Genomic DNA, 18986 nt, shown 5'->3' with positions numbered 1-18986 from the left:
ACAATGAAGAAAGAGTTAGAAATGGAGCAATTCAGAGCTAACGAGTTAAACTCAATCAAGTGATGCGTATCCAGTGTGAAATATTTGTTTGTTGTCATTAATTTTCTTATTTGCTTATTATTACTGTTATTTACATACTTGTGTTACTTGTTACTTATATATCATTGTTATGACAACTATTACTGTTATCACTTTATTACATATATAACGTGCGTATTATAATAACATAGTGATTTATTATTATGTATTATTACTACTTTGCTATTTGTTGTTTCTACTAGCACTTTCTAATGTGCAATTGCCTGTTTTTTCACTACTGTTTTTTATAGTTATTGTATTACTATTTTCCTGTAATATTTCTTATAGGTGTGCATTCAGTGTGCTGCTGATGGAACCTAAATTTCCTGAAGGCCCTGCCCAAAGGATCAATAAAGTTCTATCTAATCTAAAATCTGACAAGTAACTGTAATCATGATTTGGTGCAAAAGCTGCATACAAGGAGAGTCTAGTCCTTTAGGAGGAAAGATAAGCTGAGGATCCCCAAATGCAGGCAGAGTGACTGAAATGTTTAAAAACAATGTTCCTTCTGAAGGATTTGGACATTTCACACACTATAATTCTGAAGAGAATTAAAAGGGCAATGGTTAAGCCTAAACCGAACAGCTGTGATCTCTGATCCCTAAGACGACACTGTATCAAGAATAGTCATTCATCTACAACTCACAGAACAACATGGGCTCTGGATTATAGAGGCAAACCTTTGTCTAGCACTAGAATACACAGCTACATCCACAAATGCCAGTTCAAACTTTACTGTGCCAAAAGGAAGCCTTATGTTAACAGAGGCAACAAACATTGTCAGTCTCTATGGTTTCAAAGACAACTGATATGGACCATTATTCAGTAGAAATGTGGATTACAATCAGACGAGTCAGTTAAACATAATTAAAGTCAGTTAAACATAATTAGTGCATTACCTATTGTTTAGTCACAATTACTGATGTATTTTATAATGTCAGAAGAGTGCTGATGTAAACTTATCAATAGTTTTTATTTCAAGTCACAACCAGGTATAATGTGTCAGTAGGTGATGTAAGGACACTGTACTTTTTTTTTAAATTTAATACAAGTTTTCACACATTTGATCATTTTAAATATCTAATACATCAGACTGACGAAAAAAATAGGACCAATGGCCCTGTACCTCACTGGCATGTTCTATCAAGAATCAATAACAAGTTGAATGAATTGGCGAGGTTGTCAGGTTCTGTCGCTACGTTAGAGTCCTGTGGTCTTGATGCAATAGATCAATCTCCCAATAGAAGTGGGTGGTACTTTCACTGGAGGAGAACTCAACTAATTAAATAAAAGTCCATATATGACTTCCTATCAGTGCTCAATAGTAAATATACTAATATCTCAAAGTATTTCCATGTTGTAAGTCATCAAAATATGGACCATTATAAGTAAAGACAAATGTTTAATATTTCAAAAATTTAAAAAAAATAAAAATTCAAGAATCAAAATTTCTCAAAAATGTGAACAAACTTTGTAGAAAACTCCCAAGGAAGCTACATAATAAAAAAAAATTGAATCTAAATGACCAGTAGTTTCTGAGAAGAAGATTGTTGAAATGCAGACACTGGTGACCTTGAATTTGACCCTTCAAGGTCACTCAAAGTCAAAGGTTCAAAGGTCCATATAACTTCCTATCAGTGCTCAATAGTGACTATACTGATATCTGTAACCATTTCCATGAAAATATGGCCTTTTACAAAGTAAAGGTAAATTTCAAATAATTTAAAGATTTGCCAAAAATTCAAAACTCAAAGTATCTCAAAACTGTGGTCAAAATTTGTAAACATTGCCCCAAGGAAGTTACATATAATATGTGAACTGAATTTGACCAGTGGTAACGAAGACAACACAGCATATGGCAGGTGAGCTAAAACCTGCCCTTGCCATGTTTTGCATAATCCAGATGTGTGTAATGCCTCTTTTACACCAAGATTTATTTTTCTTTTAGTGAACTGAGGCACCCCTCCAGATGGTTTCCTGAAACTGATTTCAGGGTCACAATCATGCGTCAATGAGGTGAAAAAACAGGAAATTGAGAGCAGCCTCAGGTGATGTTATTGCACCTTAACAGTGGAAACCATGTACTATTAAATGCAATCAAATGAATGCCATAATTGCTCTCACTCATCTGTCTCCTCCACTTGCTGTGTTTCTTTCTCCCTCCCAGCTCCACCTGTTTGACTCACTTGCAGCTCGTCTGTAATTACAACCCCAGTACAAAAGCCGGCTCTGCAAAGCTCACCTCTGCCAGATTGTTTCGTAGCCGTCCCTTCAACCTCTGCACTCCTATTGTTTTACTTGAACTCCCTGTTGCTGAGCTCTACCTGCTTCCAGACCTTTGCCTGCTGCCTGGCTGATTTATAACCTGCTTTGTTCCTGACCTGTCTGCTGCCTGATCCCTGCCTGTTTTGACAACAAGGCTGAGCTCCCCTCTGGTACAGGGCCTTGTCTGCTTGAGGTTCCCTTCATCTGATGCTAACCTCACACTCTGCTGCAGACTGACCACCCGAATGGCCTTGTGTCGTCGCCCTGTCACATCACTCAACTGAATTATCACCTGCTTCAACAGGTACAGTTTAGCACCTTATCAGAGTTGCAGAAATTAGCCAGTTTAATAGAAAAATGGTCTGATTCCAACTTTTCAGTTTAATGACAGTACAAAGACACAAAGGGACAGAAGAGACTGGATCAGAAAAACTGGACACCAGCAATGTGCGGATGAGGCTCTAAGTGCAATTTGTGGAGCGTAAGGGTGTAAGAAAATATCAGCTCCGCAATGTACCACGATATTTCATTTCACGATACTGTATCTACTAAAGTACAGTATCGATATTTTTAGGTATTTATTCAAATGCAGACATGGCAGAGGTTCATTTTGTTTTTTGGTTTTCTTTTTTGTGAATCCTACAAGCTCTTTTATTTATATATTCACATTGGTATTTTGCTCTGTTTGTATACTACGAATGTAGTATTGTAATATTGCAGGTCACGCATGTAGTTTTTTTTTTTTAACTGATAACACTGTTTTGTTAAATAATGGTTATTTTAAGCATCCTGAAAGCTCTTTTTATGGTTTGAAAGAGGCAGGTGTTAGTTCATTTGTGGAACTGAACAAAAATAGTGCTATGATATTGGCTGATTCAGGGACTGTCCACTGTGCATTCTTTTCATAAGTAATTGAATATAAACATTTGAGTAGGATCTTAAACTGTAATGTCTCTAAAACATTTTTTTTTTTTTTTTTGAGTGTGTAAGCATTTTGTAATGGTATAGCCGGCTGTTAAAACTTTATTTATCCAAATCCTGCACCTTAAATTTTTTACATAGGAATGTTTTGGGATATAGCATTAGATCCTGTTCTGATCAAATAAAAATTTGTTTAGGATTTGTGCATATTTCTGGTGTAATTCAATTTTTTCAGGAGATTTTTTTTTTTTAAAGAAATATCATCTTGTTAACAGTATCATGATGTCTCCCGATTCTAGTATTGTGATTTATATTGTATTGCCAGATTCTTGCCAATACACACTCCTAGTGGCGAGTATTTATTTTTAGATATTTATTGCAAGTCACTGTGCTATTGTCTTTTAGTTGTTTTTATACTGCTTATATCTTTTTATTCTTGATTGTATATTTTAATCTTTTATGCCTGTATTCTGAGAGACCTCTGCATAATAATTCCCCTGTACCTGAATGTGTACAAATGGCAAATAAACTATCTTATCTTAAGTGATGTTGAATTTATTACCATTTCTGTCAAACAGGTTGGCACAAATATTTTTGGAACTTTCATTGATCATTGTCTAAAACTTTGCATTGCCACAGGTGTGAATAGCTATGGCCAAGTATTAGTGCTTATGGTTCTGCTTTATTAACAATTTATCCATTTACCCACTATTCCACACCTAGCAGTTCCTGATCCAGTTCTGATAGCGTCCTCCTCCTGATCTGTAAAAATTCCTGCCAAACCAGTTTCACTGTTCACTGTGCTCAGCATGTGCTAGACATCAATCTAAACCTCATTCTGTCTGTAGAGTTCCACATTTGAGCCCATAAATAAAATCCCCATTACATCTAACCACTCACAGGACTCAGAGGTCTGATCTCTGGTCAAGAGACAGGATCAGTTGGCCAATTAATTGGGCAGATGAAATGCCATGTTGAGATAATGGTATCAGCATTGACAGCGCTGATTAGTTTTTCATTCATTTAACCTTTATTTAATCTCTGGCTATATTGAGGTAAAGGCCTCATTTGCAATATAACTTGGAAAACAATAGAAACAGAAGCGATAAGAGTGAATTCAGTAAACAATAAAACTTATAAACAAAGTAAAAGGCAAGTCAGTGGAATGAAACAAACAACCATTAAGACAATTGAATCAGCAAAAACAACAAATATTTGGAAAATATATATATATGTGATACATACCATGTGCTTTATTCTTACATGAGGCCATAAACAAACAAATTGGTTGTTAAAATACCCTAATAAAAACTGTTCATCTCCCATGGACTGAAAATTTAGATTAATGAAATATGATGGATCGCAGTATTTTTGAATGAGGACAAATTTAGTCATACTAATTTATGAAACAACCTTGAATGTATCATGAAAGATCTTTCTCCTGTCGGTGCCCCTGACCACTGTGATGATGAAGATCTGGAGTTGGTCCTAAAGTACCTTCAGTGGTAGCTCACTGCTCTTAACATGTGCTAATGCTAGGCACTGTGTATGCGTGTTTACAAATTTGGATGGGTAAAATGCAGAGACCAAACTTCCTTATGGGGACGATAAAGCGAGTTAACCTTTGACCTTCGATGAAGTGCTGATAGCCAATAACTGTCAACATACCAATGTTCAGCTAACATACATCTCTAGTGTTAGATAAATGTTCATGTAGCTTCAGCAATTTTCTTTAAGTCTAATCGGATGCAAAAAAACTAATTAACAACTAAATAATCCCTTTAGCTAATGGAAAAACCGCTGCTTTTGTCTTGGATCTCTTGATTGCCACTTAATTTATATTTAATGAAAATCTGTCCTAATATAGTCAACAGCACAAATTACAATCAATTGTCACTGTTTCATAAATGGTCCTAAATCAAAACAGTCTTTTTGTTTACAATGTAACCTCAGCATGGACAGCGCATGCATGCTTCAGCCTGTTTGTCACTTTAGACCAGCATGCAATAACTCTGTGCTGGCAGGTGTCAATGTGTAAAAGCACAGTGCGCTTTTCATCTTCATTGAACTCTGCTCCCTTCACTGGCCTCCATGTTTGTTTCATTGCAAATTGCATGCTGCGTTTACATCATACTCCTGATCTGTTTTTTTTTTTTTTTTTTGCAGACAGTTCAGGACTGATTCACACAGGTATTACTGAATATAAATCTGAAATGGGCACAAAGGCTGGCAGTGTGAACACAGCCAAAACCTCTCCTATGTTAACTAGGAAGAGTTCTCTCTGAAGAAAGCAGCACATTTCTCACAACACTGATGATATTTAAAGAGTAGTTTCTGTGCTTGTGGAATTTCAGATTTCCTCTGTCACAGTTCACACTGTTCTGCTAGTACCACTTTTAAAACCCCAGACTAAATACCAGAACACATGACTCATTGAGAAGACAAATTGGGTAATAAGTGTTAAAACCTGAGGCTGTAACATCATCTAAGCCGAATCTGCCTCTGAAGCACTCACAACTGACCCATAAATAAAAACAGAGGTTACTAAGAGAAATGAGAAAAACAAATAAATAAACAAATGCATAAAATATTGAGAGGGCAAAATAAGCCAAAAAAATTAGACCAGACTCTTTGATGATGTCAGCGTAGCTTTGATGTAGATGGGAAGTGACCTCGATGCACACCACCCACCACCTTACTTCACACTTAGCCATCAGTAATCCATTAAAGCACACAGAAATCAATCAGTCCTGGGAAGACTGGCTTTACTGAGCCCCCTTCCGTGTGCTGTCATTTCTTATTTCCTGCCAGTTCACCGTAAAGCTACATTTGACTGAAACAATATAACAAGTAGTTTCTGTGTATCTGATTATCTCCAATCTCTCCGTCTATGACTGCTTTTTCCTTCCCTGGGGATAATACATCTGGAGCCTGCCATTCCACACAGGTTCACCCACAGTGTAAAGCCCTCATTACTAAACATGCGCTGCATTTCTCACCAGAGGCCAGGAAGACCACTAGACGTGATTCCCATAGCAAACACCCCCACCCATTCACAGAGCACTAACCCCAGTGCTCGGCACAAAGAGGAAATGACAGCTCACTAATCTGACGGCAGGTTTATGTCTGTATTACAAAGATCTGACATCTGCCTCTGAGCATTAGTGTCAAAGCATGAACTGCAATATGAAAGCACTGTAATAAGCACTTTGAGTTTACAGCAAATATTCATTAACGTTTCAGACACCCATTGGTTGCAGATAGGTTTTTAAATGTGGGGCTGGGTCTGCCTGCCAAGCCTGGCTGTTAGAGGTGGGAAATGGTGCTTGTCCAGCACGAGTCTCAAGAGCTGTGGCAGCAATTTCATGCTCAGCAGCTGACTGATGTGACAGAGGGAAAAGGGCCAGAGATATGACAGCAGAATACTGAGTACGCACAAAGCAAGCTCATGAAAAAGTGAGCATGTCTGGGATCCAGCACCTGCACACAAAAACTGCTAAAGAGCATGTCTGTCATTGTTCACTGCCTTACCTGAGAGGGTTGGTCATCCAGTCATTTCTAATAATATCAGCTCGAAAGAGTTTCTAACAACTTCTCATACCTAAGGGGAAACACAGGTTGATTGTTGTTCCATTTCAAAGAAACACACTTAAGAAATATCTATGATTCATGTTTTGTTCTGTTTGTTCGCTTCTAAACCCATGCTTAGGTTAACGTTAGGCAACTCAAGTCCCTACAGAAGGATTTATTAAAAGAAACTGGCTTTGACTGTCGACTTTGAGCAGTCCTCTCATCAAACCACCAAATTATACTTAGTGGTGCTAGCACAGACAACCATTACAGTATTTGTTTGCTGTTTGAAAAGGCTACCTGACAGCAAAGTAAAGCAGAGTAAATATTCTAAATACGACATGTACTTCTGGATCATCAATGCTGCTAGACAACTTTGAGAAAAAAGTAACTTTAACTCCCCAAATATGAGAGTTTCTTTCTCATTTGGTTGATTGGCTTTGATAAGAACTAATGTGTTGAAGGGTACCTGGAGTGAATTTTCATTGCTACCAATTTCAAGAGATCATGTATAATACTAGAGGTTCCGTCAGGTAACTTGCATTATAGCTCGTTGTCAAATATGCGTGAGTGCTAAGTCACTGCTCCGTCAGTCAGTCAGGCATGATCAGTGACATGTTGCCTCCTTCATGGGCTGTTCCAGCACCGGTAGTGATGCTGAGTCATTGTTTTGTCCGATTACCAAGGCTGTGATTGACTGGTCACTGACCCCATGCAGCAGACACCAGTCTAAGATACATGACACATTAACGGTCAGTGCTGGGTCATGTCCCTAGGACAATAGCAGAGTGCTGAGCTTACAGCTGCACAACAAGCACAAACACATGCTTTCCACTCAGTCTCGCTCACTGACTGCTGCCTGTTTACTTGCACTCGATCACCCAGAACCCACAAGGGTATGTCACTTCTGGCCGGCAATGGCTGTTCCCCATAGGTTCTGCCTCCACGTGTAATTCACGTAATATCTAGAAAAGCACTCGGAAAGCACAGACCTCCGCCAAGGCAGATCAGTCCCCCATCACCACCACCAAAATTTAATCATTTGTTCCTTGTGCCAGTATCAACATTTCCTGAAAATTTCATCAAAATCCGTCCATAACTTTTTGAGTTATCTTGCTAACAGACAGACAGACAGACAAACAAAAAACCCCAATGAAAACATAACCTCCGCCGTTTCACCTGGTGGAGGTAAAAAGTTCCAGTATGGTGAATTTATGGCTTTCTTTTTAATCAGATTTTGCGCCTCTCTTGCTAATAAGTAATGCACAAAGCACTATTTATGTCGTTAGCATGACAAGTACAGGTACTCCTTAAAGCATCATTTACATGAAATGTGCTTCATATTGGAAGCTGGTCAGTTGTTGATGTTATCAGACTGACTATGCAAAAAAGTCATTACAGTTCAATACTGTTATTGCTGCTGTAAAGGAAAAGAGGCACTCAACTTATGAACGACTACAAGGATTTTCAAGGAAAACTCCAAGGCTTCTACAGAGAAATCAGTGCATTGCGGTGATTATCATGGATGTAGCCAACACAGCAACAGTTGTTAGCATGGTAATGGTTTTCTAATGTCCATCAAAGAAGCATCTTCCACCATTTATTAAAAAAAAAAAAAAAAAAAAAAACTTAAACATAAGTTTGCATGGATGTGCTCACACAAATACTGAAAATATAATGCTTAAATCTTACATAATGTCAATCCTGCATAACCTTTTTATTTTTAAATTAGATTTCAAACTTTCAAACACTTGACACTTCATACAAACTGGCACAGTATAAGAAGAATATATTGCATAATAAAGTAATAAGAATACATTTTGTTTGATTTCACTTTTTCTTCAATATGTGTTAAGTTCTTTTAAGTTGTTTATAAGACACCTTTAACACAGTTTGTCAGAGTAACAGGTGAAGCAAAACGTGTACGAATTCAATCAGATTCCCAATGATTTCGGTCAGAGACTTTAAAAAATATGAGATTTGAGGATTTGCGATGAGATAACTAGAAACAACAATAACTCAAACTAGAATAATCGTATATTTTTAGTTCTTGTCCTAAGCGTCATGTTTTATTTTTTGCATACATTCTCATTCCAAAAGGGCACTGTAAAACCTGACAAGGTAATTTTTAGTACTTAGTTAACAGAACTTGTAATTGTCAAATAAGATCCATGTAAATGTTTTACACACATCAGTATGAGCAACATTATCCATTCAGACACCATAAACAAACACAATAGACTCATAGAAAATCTATGGTAGCAGTGCACACACAGCCTTTTGAGCAAACTAGTGACATTGTGTCAAAGACAAACACTTGTGTGGGAGACAGCGCAGTCATTACCGGCAGATGTATTGTATGCAGACACGCTGAGTAAGGGCAAGACACTGGAAAGGAACAAAAGACAGGGCGGCTCCATTCCTCCACCTGAAACACAGAAACAGAAAAGAGAAAGCATTGAAATAAAGAGGAAGCTGACAGGAAAGAGACACCAGCATCTGCTCCTGGAGCGGAGTAGGAAAATCCAAAAGACAAATCCACCCTACCTGATGCAATGTACATGTACTTTACTTATGAACCAGTTTTATTTTTTTAGTCGTTTGCCTGATATGTCAGTTCCACTTTAGATGATGTGATGTTATATTTCTGTATTTCAAGGGCAACCACACCAGGGATTGACAGCCGACTACGACGAGGCTGCACCATACGTCTGTCAGCTTATCGTTATCGGCGCTGATCGTAAACCTGTCAGATGTGCCACTCAAACTTAAACTGTGGAATTATTATGCATTAAAACTTCTCAATAGATAAAGTTAATGTCCAACTTTCTGTGAATTTCGCCAGAGTTTTATCAGTGGACGCTGAAGGAATTGTTTTGATATTTAGAAATGCCTGTTTTTCACTTGAGGTGACAGACTGACAGTAAGCTTCTTCGATGAAAGCTTCCAATGATCCCACTTGCTGTAACCTAAATGCATCAAAACAGATATCTAATGATGTGAGACTATCTACTGCTAGATCCACCAAAACACTGGCTGCTTGGTCTGACACTTGCTATGTTGACATTTTTCTGACAGAAGATCTTTCATGTCCTGCAAATAATGATATTTGTCTGTTAGGAGAAAAAGAGCTCCTGGAGGAAAACAAGAAGGACCAAAGACAGAAAGAAGCAAGATTTTTATACTATTGCAAAATCTCAGATATCAGATTTGTGTTGATATCAACTTAGTTAATCTTACAATCTTAGTCACTGTAAGTCTTTGTAGCTGTAATAAGAGTTAAAGCCAATCCAATGACCACACAGCAAAGAAGCAAGACTCCGATACTCCGATAAAACTCCAATAGAAGGAAATTTAACCCTATTTGGTTAAATTCAACATCTGGTCCTAAACTGAAGAATGTTATAGTTGCACTACGAACTGTAGCAACTTTTATAGAGATTAGAGTAAAACATTATACTGAGTATTTTAACGCCAAACTGTCAGTGTTAATCAGAGCCATCCAATAGAGTTCATCTTCAATAAACATAGTCTTTAACAGGTACATTCTAGAGTTAATATAGAGTGGGCCTGTCCCATGTTAGCAGAGATAGGGTGGGAATAGAATAGTATTTAATAACCATTTTAAATAACAATTTAAACAAACTTTAACACTAAAGACAAAATGAAAATGTTTAGCCTGTTGCAATATAAAATTACATAATGACATCTGCCACTATCGTTTTGTCCAGGCCCGTTAGCAATAAAACACCTGAATTCAATTTTTACCTCCGCCAAGGAGGTTATGTTTTTGCCAGGGTTTGTTTGTCTGTCTGTCTGTCTGTCTGTCTGCTTGTTTGTCTGTCTGTTAGTGTGCAACATAACTCAAAAAGTTATGGACAGATTTTGATGAAATTTTCAGGGTTTGTTGGAAATGGGATAAGGAAGAAATGATTAAATTTTGGTGGTGATCGGGGGTGGGGGGGCCCACGGGGGGGGCCACTGATCAGCCTTGGCGGAGGTCTGCGCTCTCCAAGTGCTTCTAGTTCTCAATACATTTGTCCATACTGTGTGTAACACTGCCAGAAGAGCAGGATTTAACGTTGGCTGGTGGTGAAACGACACATTCTGAGTTAAAAAGTCTTGATTCTGAGATTTGAACCAGAGTCTAAACATTATTCATAGCACTGCAGTGCAGCAGTAAGGATGTGCCAAATAATCTTAATCAAGTAAAAGTATAGCCACTCAGTGTAAACTTTACGGTGTATTCAGACCTACTTCATTTGGTCCATTTAAAACAGAGTTTGTTTCCCCAGAAAGTCCGGACTTTTTTCTAAGTGTGAATACAAACATGCCAACTCCGATTCAAACCAAACAACCAGATAGAGACCACCCAGGCTTCTCTAGACTTGCACCAATTAATCGGACATGCTTGGAAACTGTCCGATTTTCACATGATTGGCCAAAACCAGCAACCGGCCAGTCAGTCTGAAATTGATCGATTTTGAGCGCAGGTCAAATTCCTGCTAAGCCGTATAGCCTGACCTGGGGCCGGTTCCAGATAGTCATATGAGAGGGGTCTAATAGAAATGTGAAGGGGGCACATGTTGCTGACAGGGGGGGTACATTCTATGCCGTATGTAGCCGAGCCTACACACATACCATATGACCGTACAAAGTGAAAGTGAAACTTATGACACTTCGCTAATCCCTCTAAGTCTCCCACTGTTGTGCACCTCATTTTCCTTTTCCCTACCTTCTTAAACTTTCATTTGAGGGGGCAGGACATTTGTTTAAGGGGGCATTGCCCACCCCCCCCGGCCTTAGAACTGGGCCCAGCCAGGTCTACAATAATTATCGTATTTGTACAATAATTTTACCCTCTGTATGATGTATGATCAATAATTCCAAAAATCCCATAATGTACAATAATTTGACCCCTTCACTACACAACTAAACTAGAAGCACTCGTAGAGCGCAGACCTCCACCAAGGCAGATCAGTGCCCCCACCCCCCACCCCCACTCACCACCAAAATTTAATCATTTGTTCCTTGTGCCAGTATCAACATTTCCTGAAATTTTCATCCAAATCCATCCATAACTTTTTGAGTTATCTTGCACACAGACAGACAGACAAACAAACCAACACCAACAAAAACTTAACTTCCTTGGCGGAGGTAATTAATTAATTATCAAACACAAATAGGATACAGATCCTTCACATACTGATGCACTTGTTTTTATGCATCGTCTCACGTGCCTCTCTACTCGTGAGGCAGGACCTTGATTCAGCCCAAAGCATGTAGAAGTTGTGAATGTATAAATGTTGTTCTGGTCCTTTCATTCGGCGGTTCATCCTGTGCTCCACATATGTAGAGACGCTTGCTTTTTTCCACGGTGATGTTAGATTATTTAAAAGTAAATCTGGGTTGCAGCGTGTAATATGTACAGTCCATGATAATATGTTACTAAAACAGATGGTCTGAGCCACGTCAGAATAAAAATTGGGTGTGTATGATAATTTTCCTTCAAATATGATAATTTTCAGCTGCTGGTACAATATGGGACTCACTAAAAACCAAGCGTTTCAATCAATGTACCTGTTTTCATACAGAAAACCTGGCACCTATTTGCACACTTTTCTTCTATTTTTAAAATAAGTGTTGTAATGGGAAAGTTATATTGCAATGTCTTGTGTATTGTGTTTGGAAAAAATGAGGTCAAAATCGGTATCGGCCGTCCGAGCACCAAGCAAATCGGAAATTGGGATTGGTCCAAAAAAAATTTAATCTGTGCAAGTCTAGTCTTCTCGGTTCCAAACAGACTCTGGGCTGGTTCACTTCTGGTGTGAATACAACCGGCCTCAAGCCGAGACAAACCAAGGAACCAAGCACCTTTTTTGTGCTTGACGAGCCACCATAGCCACATGGCATTGTGGGTAATCAACAAAACTGGAAGTAGCCGAAGCTAATAGCAGCAGCCATGACTTTTTTGTCCAATGCCAGCGGAGTTTGTCACATGTGTGCTTCTGTTTACAGATTTTGGTCCACTAGCAATCAGTGCAATGAGAAAGCGATTTGACCCAAACACAAAAAATAAAGTCTGCATTCGATCTGAACCAAGTAAGCGGACCAAAGGACTTTCCAGGTGTGAATACACCCTTAATCTATACATATAAAAGTTAAAATAAACGTAAAAAGTGAAACTACATTACACTACATTTTAATAAGTAAAAAGTAGGGGTGTAAGAAAATATCGGTTCTGCAATATATTGCGATATTTCATTTCACAATACTGTATCGATATTAAAAAGTACTGTATCGACATTTTTTAGGTATTTATTCAAATACAGATATTGTGGAGGTTCATTTGAGTTTTTTTGTTTTTCTTTTTTGTTTATATTTTATTTACTATTACTTAACACTTATGAAATAATGTTAGTTCCTTTGTTGGGACTGCACAAAATAATGTTATGATACTAGTTATGAACTAATAGAATATGAGCATTTGAACAGGATCTTAAACTGTTTGTGATATAGCATTAGATCCTGTTCTGATCAAAAAAAAAAAGTGTTTAGTATTTAGTATGTTTGTGTATATTTCTGGTGTAATTACATTCAAGGAAATAATCATCTACAAAAAAAAAGAAACAAACAAAAAATTGCCTTTTTAACAGTATCGTGATATATCGTGATATATTATATTGTGATCCTAGTATTGTGATTTGTATCATATCGCCAGATTCTTGCCAATACACACCTCTAGTAAAAAGTAACTTATCAAAAATACTTAAAGCATAATCTACCTTTTTGTGTCTTTTATTTGTATTAAGAGCTTCACTATGGAACATGTGCTCATGATGATGTACTTAACATGAAGATCATCTTGGAGTTTTTGTGCTAAGAGCAGACTCCATTACTAAGGTAACAACCCTCTAGATTGCCTCCATCCATAACAACCACATTACACTGATTTCTCTGTAGAGGACTTATCAAAAATGTGCAACACTAGCTATTATTGGCTTAGAAATGAAGTCAGCTAATGTCAATTAAATAACCAGCTGCAACACAACCATCACATGTACAAGCACGCACAAATAACAAAAAATACACATAGCTTAGTAAAATTAAAATTACCTATTTAATACACAAAAATCTACTTGACCTAGATAGACAAAAGTAACTGTTAATTTGTTCCCAGGCACTGCCCTCATATTGTTTCAAGCTGTTGAAAGACTATTTTTTTAACATAACATTTTCAGTGCCCTGATATACTGCAACAAATCTCACCTCTAACCTAAGAAAAAAGCTATAATTAAAGAAGGTATAGCACATCTATAAAAAAGATGTATTAAAGAGCAAACAAGGTAAATTAAAACACACCATCATACAAATAAAGCCCCCCCCCCCCGCCTCCAAGAGTCTAGAGAATATGTGTGTTGAGTTGTTTTTTTTTTTGTTTTGTTTTGTTTTTTCCCACAGCCTCAGACAGTGTGTAGTGGTATTGAGCTTTTCATCTAGCTCTCTATAAGAAAGTAAATTTTCCATTTTTCCAGCTGGGGAAACTAATAAAATACATAAAATATCTGACACTGGGAGCCTCGAGGTACATTTAGGACTAATGACTGACCAAAATGACACAAGGCTTAAAATAGGCTCACTATTGATTCAATAACCCAGTATATTATGGAGCCATCGACCAACAAAAAGGTTGCATTAGTCAGCTCAAAAAAGAATATACAGAAACAGAGGTCCCACTTCACCCTGGGCTTTTGAGGAGGTGTAATTGCTGCACGACTGAAGGGGCCGATCATTTATTTTGACCCAAGTGTGGTGGTGTGATAAAAAGCAGGGCAGGGTGGATAATAAAGTGTGCCATTTTTTTCTCTCCATTTTGTATTTTGGGAAAGAAAAAAAAAAAACAACACAAATTTCATAAAGGCACAAAGCAGAAAGAACAGCAGCAGTGGCTGAGTAATGCCAAATCAGTATCCAGAAACTACATGCAAATGATCTCAACACTGACACATTTTTATGACAGGAGAAATTCTGGCAAACTGCAGGTTTTTCCTTTTCCATACCTTTACTCTTTATGCTCTCAGGTACTCTGAATTTAATGGAAAAATCAAACGGATGGAGGTCTTGAAAATAGCCTTTTTCTTGCTTTTACCAGCCCCTTTATCAGCCAGGAAACAGTGAAGAATGAAATTCATTTCATTCTCATTTGAAACAATATAAGCGGCAGAACATTCTGGTGATGCTTGAGTGCAGCAGCACAGTAACACAACATGCAGCCATAACTGTGTGACTACATGCCTAAATGACTATGACCAGAGTGTGCGACTGCCTTTACAGCTCCCTGCCCAGAGGGGGAAGTGTGAAATGGCTGTCAGAGCAAGGGGTCTTGTTGCAGCACTGATACTGTGCTCTGCTGCAGTGCATGGGTAAAATCTCGTTCAGCAGTACATGGGAGAACAGTACACTGCAGTTATAAGAAAAACCTCCTAATGATTTCAACACTTCAGCCATTTAACACAGGAGTCAACCTATATGGATTTTTTTCAGGGCCAATACTGATATTTGTAATCAAGAGAGCTGACAGTTGGGACTGAAACATATTTGCTGTAAAAAAAAAAAATGTTTTAAATCCTGGTGTCAAATTATACTCCGACACAAAACCTTGATGAAACACCTTTACGCTGCCACAAGTCAACTCAAGAGAGCACTACTGAATATGGACTTTTGTTAGTTATTTCATTATAGACTCTTGTATTTCACATAGGGATGTAACGACATGAAAATTTCATATAACGGTTATTGTGACCAAAATTATTGCGGTTATCATTATTATCGTGGTATTGTTGAAATTGTGCTCAAAATGTTCAAAAAGTACTTACACACACACTGAAATAATTTACCCAAGTTGTATTTTAAAAAAAAACATAAAATAAAACTAGAAGCACTCGGAGAGCGCAGACCTCCGCCAAGGCTGATCAGTGGCCCCCCCCCGTGGGCCCCCCCACCCCCGATCACCACCAAAATGTAATCATTTCTTCCTTATCCCATTTCCAACAAACCCTGAAAATTTCATCCAAATCTGTCCATAACTTTTTGAGTTATGTTGCACACTAACGGACAGACAAACAACAGACAGACAAACAAACAAACAAACAAACCCTGGCAAAAACATAACCTCCTTGGCGGAGGTAATAATTGGCACAATGTATTTTCTCTTGGCAGAAACATTCCAGTATTAACCTTAGTGGTCTGAGCCTATTTTGGCCATTTTTCAGTCCTTTTGATTTTGCCTTTATATACTATATAAACAAATGTTTACTATACCCATGTTTGGTATCTTTGTTTTCAGCACAACTTCTTCTATATCATCTCTCTATTATTTTTTTTCACTTTAACCTACTATATCAACATAAAAGGACAAAAAACAAAAAAAATATAAAATCCGATTTGAAAAATGTATATAATTTATTGCATAAATAACACAAAGATGCTTAACGAACCTTTTCAAAGTCTTTAAAAGTGAATATTGGTTCCAAATATTAGGTATAGAAAATTAAAATTGTAATAAATTAAAACTATACTCAAATATTTGACATAAAAGCAGATTTTTACATAGGCGTTTTTTTCCCCTTAAAGTGTGGTAATCAAACACGGTTATCATGATAATTAGAATTTAAATGGTAATACTAATCGTCTGCAATTTTACCGCGGTTTATCGTTATATCGGTAATCGTTACATCCCTAATTTCACATTATATAAAAGGCAATGCCCTAAATCCCTAAATTAAAAGCTAGTGAAGGATTTTCATGGTGCTTTTGTCTGAAAATAAAAAAAGGAGTTACCTCAATCTTTCTGATGTGATCAACACTTTAAATAGGGTGCAATTTTTAAAAAAAATAGTTTTGAGGAACCCTTATTTGTTTCTTTGTTCAGACATAACAAGATTGATATCAACTCTATGTCTACAGTGGTGGAGGAACTCAAATCTTTTTACTTCAATCATGACTTTTTTTGCCTGATGTATTACACCCAAAGGCAGGTATCATAACTTTGCTATTGTTTCCATGATAAATTGTTCAAAGTATGCTTGATTGCACCAAATTCACAGACAGCTCTCATCTCTGACTCCAAAAGAAAGTGAATACAGAACATATGAACTAATACATTCAAGCTAAAGATAAATAAATGTCATCATATCCAACATCCTGATGTTGATAATGACCTCATCAGATAAAAGACCAAAGGTAATACCAGTTTACAGCTGTAGCTCAAATCCTAATCTTCAATCCTGCACACACTGAGATATCCCACTAAATTATTCTTACTCAAAACTTTTCTCGCACACGTTCTACACAAACACAATCATTGCCACACAGCAGAAGGCACTCTCCTCTTCTGACTGCAAAAGGAAGCTAGATGCTGGCTAATTCTGTTGCCTGGCAACCATTCACACACACACTTCTGTGTGTAGATGCTACTCCACATTTAACCGCTGATGATGGTTTGTCCCCTCTGGTTCCCATCACAGCATCGTCTCCCTGCACTGACAGGCTGGAAAAAACACACCAGACACCATTTCCTCTCTGCATGTTTGATAACACTTTAGCGGAATGTCAGACACATGCATGCACACATACTAGAGGTTAAAATCTTGTTTTGTTTTTTAAATCAGGATACCATTTTGCTCAAAAATCACGTTAATGCAGTGAGTATGAAAACATGCACACAAACAGAAGACACAGCAAAACTACAAATAATACATCAGACTTAAAGTTGAAACCAGAAGAACAAAATGGTTTAGATTGGGCTGTTCACATCTCTAATACACTGACCCAATTTATCACAACTGACTGCATTATAACATTAATGTGATTAGCTCCATTTGAGACTGTGTCATCCACTGTGAATGAAGCAGTTTCAAATTGACTAGCTCATGAAAGAAGCTCTGCACGGTTTATTATGGATGGGGAAGTGAACCAATAACCAACCAGAAAATTCAGATGGAGTTTCACTAGTACAGGAATGCCTGATGTTTGTTTTCACATGTCACAGCTACTTTTATACATTTTTTCACTTCACAAGGACTAAAGTCTTTAACCAGAGTCTTTGTCTCATGTTAATTTGTGCAAATGTCCTATCACTGTGTGCAACAGCAAGTCAAAGAGCCAGCCCCAATATCCACTGAGCCCTGATCACTAAATCCTCATCATTATTATTTCATGATCAATTTAAAAAGAATGTTCACTCACAAAGATTAGATATCACTACTATCACACAATGTGTATGATCACTAAAAAGCAGATTAGATGAAAAATCTCCACTGTCAACCATAAGGTCATGAAATTGCCCAGCCCTATTTTGAAGCCAATCCATAAAAAGTGAAAAAGTAAGCAGAGTTTACTAATACCCCCACCCGGTCAGACAACACTTTGCTCCTCCTGTTCACTGATACCTGCCAACCCAGGGATTCTGCTGAGTCTCAATTTCCAATCTCTTTAAAAACTTTCCAAATTAAAAAAAAAGCTTAAAAACTGAAAGAAAGGCACATGTAAAGAACATGTGTGTGAAATTTGGGGAAAAAAAAAAAAATGTTAATATTTTCTGAGAAATCAGCTGGACAATTTGTCCAAGTTGAAATTTAAAAAAAAAATGTATTTAAAAAAAAAAAAAAAAATCCCAAAAATTTAAATTCAGTGATCAAAAAATGCACTGCACCTCTCCCAGTGATGAAGAACATGTGTGTCCAACTAGAAAAGAATCAGGTGACTAGTGAGTGAGAAATAGGATGGACATAAATCTCAGACAGACAGATGGAATTCCTGGTATTTCTATACACCTCTGGGCGGGGGTATAAAAATGACAGAAACTGGTTTTCCTACTTTCTTTTTAACACTGGAGAACCTAAGACCACAGTTAAATGTAAGATTTGTAAAACATCACTAAAAGAAGCAGCTGCAGTGGACAACTCACTTCACTGCAGTGTAGGACTAAAAGGGGGGGGGTCCTTCATCCCACTGCAATCAGACTTTACAACACGATAGTCGATGGCAGACAAACAAAACACTTGTCCTGGTCTTAATACCTTATTGGTGACTCTACTACTACTAGTACAGCTAAACATTTACAAATGAATTACTTAGTTTTACATCGTATT

At 37.4% G+C, this 18986-nt stretch overlaps 1 protein-coding gene across 1 annotated transcript in view; it reads right to left on the bottom strand.

Moving 5' to 3' along the window:
• gabbr1b (gamma-aminobutyric acid (GABA) B receptor, 1b) overlaps window positions 1-18986 on the bottom strand; it is a 325006-nt gene that overhangs the window by 261751 nt on the left and 44269 nt on the right. Inside the window, exon 2 of the mRNA XM_030147671.1 lies at window positions 9179-9262. Within this exon, the coding sequence (XP_030003531.1) occupies window positions 9179-9254 (76 nt within the window). The 5' untranslated portion in view covers window positions 9255-9262. The remainder of the gene's footprint in view (window positions 1-9178; window positions 9263-18986) is intronic.

Source organism: Sphaeramia orbicularis, chromosome 11 (assembly GCF_902148855.1).
Source record: "Sphaeramia orbicularis chromosome 11, fSphaOr1.1, whole genome shotgun sequence".
NCBI lineage: Eukaryota > Metazoa > Chordata > Actinopteri > Kurtiformes > Apogonidae > Sphaeramia > Sphaeramia orbicularis.
Note: the sequence above shows the minus strand (reverse complement) of the source record. Positions and strands in the feature narration are given on the sequence as shown.